At 35.0% G+C, this 4553-nt stretch overlaps 1 protein-coding gene across 1 annotated transcript; it reads right to left on the bottom strand.

The window, feature by feature from the left end:
* Window positions 1-698: 698 nt before the first annotated feature.
* On the bottom strand, window positions 699-1661 carry LOC135949966 (uncharacterized). The gene has a single exon (XM_065499431.1). It carries the CDS (start codon window positions 1659-1661, stop codon window positions 699-701), a length of 963 nt encoding a protein of 320 aa, XP_065355503.1.
* Window positions 1662-4553: the final 2892 nt, after the last annotated feature.

Here is a 4553-nt window from a genome sequence, read left to right as displayed (position 1 = left end):
AGGGGTCGGCCAGTCGAAGATTAGTATACAGATTTGCGACTCTTTGATCTATCTTTTCTTTGGGTTGTTTACGTGGCAATTCATCCACGATCATAGCCAATACATTATATGTAATTCCACTTTCAAAACGTGAGCGTATTTTTATTTTGCAAAAGCTGTCCGATCCAATCTTTTCCTGAGGCAGCTTATGTCGCTCTACGAGAAACCGAGCTATATAGCTTACCTCGACACAAGGGTTAAGTAAACCTCTCACACTACTAAATTTCTCTCCCAGTTCCATTTTAACTATTATCGTTGGGAGTAGCGTAATATAGCGTATACTAGTTGTTGGTTGATCATTGGCGGAGTCGGTAGTGCGTTTGTTCTCATTCAAACGTCGGTGTCGGTGTAGTAGGGTATGATGCTTGCCTTGAAATTGTCGACAACGTTCTTTATTGCGACAGGACATTATCAAATGTGAGTGACCCAGACAGTTTTCACAATACTTGTAGCGTTTTACAACCTTCAGCTTCTCTGTCACGTTCATGGCTTTAAATTTGAGGCATTTTCTCAGCGGGTGGTCCTTACGGCATAGGCGACAATCAAAAGATGGCTTACGGTTTCGATTATGATTTCGGCTTCTGACTTCCAATGGCGATTGACTTCGGCGGCGATCGTTTGGCATCGTAGTAGCTGTGAATGAAATAGAGAGAAATTTATTAGTGTTGTTCGGGATTGGGGAGTAAAACAAGTTTAACGATTGGCCTAGTAACGATGCCATTGGCAGTTCGTACTTCGGCGACTCTAACACGGTTATCTGAACCGCGAACAACATTTTCAATGCGACCAAGTCGCCATTGATTGGGGGGTAAATTATCTTGTCTTATGACGACAAAATCGCCGATAGCATAATCACGCTGGGAGTATTTCCACTTAAAACGTTTGTGAAGTTCTTTGAGGTATTCCTCTTTCCACCTTTGCGCAAAGTGATGATGAAGAACCTTTAGTTTTTGCCAACGACTAACATAACTCAAAGAGTGGTCTGTTAGATTAGGTTCTGGGGGTGATAATAAAGGACTACCGATAAGGAAATGTCCGGGGGTTAACGCACACAGATCTGTAGGGTTTTCTCTACTAGGACTGAGTGGTCTTGAGTTCAAACAGGATTCTATACGAGCAAGCAAAGTGGAGAACTCCTCAAAAGTAAAATTATGACTATGAGATACTCGTTTTAGGTTCATTTTGAAGCTCTTAACTCCGGCTTCCCAGAGACCTCCCATATGAGGTGGGCCTGGGGGTATAAAATGCCATTGAAGGGGGGTAAAATCATGTAATTCGAGCAGTTTTCGTCGCACAAGTGTCATAAATTGGGTTTTATCTACGTCCAGTATGTTAGAAGCTCCAACAAAAGCTGTGCCATTATCCGAATATAAGGAATTTGGACAACCACGGCGGGAAAAGAAACGTGCAAACGCAGCTAGAAAGGCTTGAGTTGACATTTCACTGGTTGCTTTTAGATGTATGGCCTTTGTCGCGAAACAGACGAAAACCAGTACGTAACCCTTTGTTACCTTACAACCTCTGCCTGCATAATTTTTGATATCGAACGGTCCAGCGAAGTCGACACCGGTATTTGTGAAAGGACGCGAAAGTGTGGTCCTTTCTGGGGGTAAAGCTGTCATAATTTGCTGACGTTTTTGGATTACACACGTACGACATTGGGATATGATAGTTTTAATCAGAGTTTTAAGCTTGGGCACGTAATAATATAAGCGCATGAGTCTGTACAACAGAGCATTCTGGCCATGGAGCGAGTATTTGTGCAAATATGTCAAGAATAAACGAGTGTACCGAGCGTGGTATGGCAATAATATGGGATATCGTTCATCGTAGTTTAGTGAAGGGGAGTTAGCCAATCGACCATTTTTTTTTTATTATTATTAAATTTTTATTATACAATTTAATTGACATTTGTTCTTAAATCTAGTCCTTGGCTTGTCTACAGGAGTTAAAAACTATTTATGTAATTTAATTATATAAATATTTCTGTATTTTTTATTTTTTCAGTTCATTTAATAAACATAAATATGTACTATACATTTCTTTTTAATTTATAATTTATTGCGAATTTATTAAATGTTTTCTTATTAATATTTTTCTTTTGTATTTATTTGTAATGTTTAATAAGTTAACGGGCAATTGATTGAAAATTGTAGGTAATATAACTGAAAGTGTATTTTTCCCATAATTATTACGATAAAGATTAACTTTAAAACGACCTTGTGCTCGTCGTCTTGTGTTGTGATTATGATTAATGGGTTGAAGAAAGTTCGGGTCATTATAAAATTCATTGATTAGAGTTGAACAATAGATGCTGTGGATGTTCATTACGTTTAATACGCTTTCAATGTTGATCGGTGTGCGGTAGTTGTTACGATCGTTGTTGTTGATTCCGACGTTGTTGTTGTTCGTGCTACTTATTGCGATCTCATTGACGTTGTTGTTGTTGTTAGCTAAGTTAATATGAAAAAGTTGTTGAATATATTGGCATAGCTAATGCTGTTGGGATTGTTGTTAACGTTGTTGGTGTTAATTACGTTGGTGTTGTTAACAGTTAAACTATTATAGTTCGTGGTGTTGTTGTGGATAGTGTTGGTATGGTTCATGTTGGTGTAACTGTTGTTGTTATTGTAAATTACATTGTTGACGATGTTGTGAAGGACATTGTTGTTGGCGATGTTGTTGATGGTTATAACGTTGTTGTTGTTGTTGGTTAAGGTGTTGTTGTTCGTTAAAGAGTTGTTATTCATGGTGTTGCCGGAAATTTTGTTGTTATGTACGGCGTTGTTGGCTTTTCCACAAGATTTTTAGAATTTGGTTTTGAGTTTGTTGAAGTGATCCGCAATATGTTGCACCTCCCCAAGCAGTAATACCGTGTCGAATATAGGATTCAGTTAAAGCGAAATAGGCTTGCTTTAGAACCTCAAAGGGAGCGGAGTAACTAAGATGGTACAAACTATAGGCTGTTTTTCGCAGTTTTTCCGAAGTTCTTGTATATGCGACAGCCACTTGAAATTCTGATCAACGTATACACCGAGATATTTGTAGGTATTTACCAATTCTATATTTGTATTGCATGTATTGCAGTTTTTATTGTTGTTTGTATTATGTAGGCAATGATAGTCATGAAATTTTACATCTATATCAACGTATCTAAAATGTGGCGCTTTTATATGCATTATTTTGGTTTGTGTTGCGTTTATAACAAGGCCATTATCGTGACACCATTTAGTTACTAAATCCAGCTGATCTTGCATTATTGAAACAGCGGTATTGACATCTTTATGTGTCACGACAACTGCTGTATCATCAGCGTATGCAAATATTGTGCTTTTCTTTAGTATATTTAGCATATCATTTGCGTAAATTAAATAAAAAATGGGTCCAAGTTTCGAATCCTGTGGTACACCGAAGTTTGAGGATATGTTGCTGCTTAGAGTGTCGTTGATTTTGACGCAATATGATCTCAGCTCCAAATACATTCTAAACCAGTCCAAACATATGCCTCTTATTCCATTTCTTTCCAATATACATAAAAGATTAGTATGTGAAAGTGTATCAAATGCTTTACTGAAGTCTATAAATAGTACTAGACAGTGAATGTGTTCGCTCAAGCATTTATTTATGTATTTGGAAAAGTTTCCCAGAAGCATATTTATATTTTTTCCTTTTTTGAAACCAAATTGACTCTCATTTATGATATTATATTTTCTTAAGAAATCAGTTAATCTTCTGACTATTATTTCTTCGAGTACTTTCTCTATAACTGATAATATGGCAACGGGCCTATAGTTGTTGCAGTCATTTTTCGTACCGCTTTTATATATGGGTCGTATGAGTGACATTTTTAGTAATTCAGGTACCGTTGCATTAAATATACTTGAGTTGACGAAGTTGGTTATTATAGACGTCAAAAGTTCAGCATTATATTTAATATCCTTTGGCCTTATTTTGTCAATACCAGGGCCTTTTTTAACATTCAAGTTTTTTAGTATCGCATATATTTCCGTTTGATTTGTTGAAGTAACGTATATCAAGTTTCGAATTCTGTTATTTGTGTATTGGATAGTTTTTACGTTGAAATTATGGATTATTTTTTGTACATTTTCTTTAAAATTTAATGCAAAATTATTAGTGATGTTTAAAACATTTTCATTTTTGAAATTTTTAATTAATATTTCATCATTATTATTCATTTTTTTACCCACTATTTGATTTATTGTTTGCCACGTAACACGCATATTATTTTTGTTCTCTTTAAACTTATTTTTAAAATAATTGTTCTTTGCTAAATTAAGTTTTTTTATTTAAATTGTTTTTGAATTTTTTATATTCTAATTCATATTTTTTGTTATTTCGGTTATTTTTCCATTTTCTATAAAGTTTATCCCGGATATCACAGCACTTTATCATATCTTCACTAATCCATAAACTACTATTATTTCTTTTCGTTGATTTTGATATTTTTTTAGAATTATCATAAATATTACAAAATGTTTTATAAATATTAATTA

Source organism: Calliphora vicina, chromosome 1, assembly GCF_958450345.1.
Source record: "Calliphora vicina chromosome 1, idCalVici1.1, whole genome shotgun sequence".
Classification (NCBI taxonomy): domain Eukaryota; kingdom Metazoa; phylum Arthropoda; class Insecta; order Diptera; family Calliphoridae; genus Calliphora; species Calliphora vicina.
The sequence above is the reverse complement of the archived record's forward strand: the minus strand, read 5'-3'. Positions and strand labels throughout refer to the sequence as shown.

Excerpts from the sequence above, each read along its gene's own strand:
- LOC135949966 (XM_065499431.1), bottom strand. The coding sequence starts at position 1,661 with ATGACAGCTTTACCCCCAGAAAGGACCACACTTTCGCGTCCTTTCACA.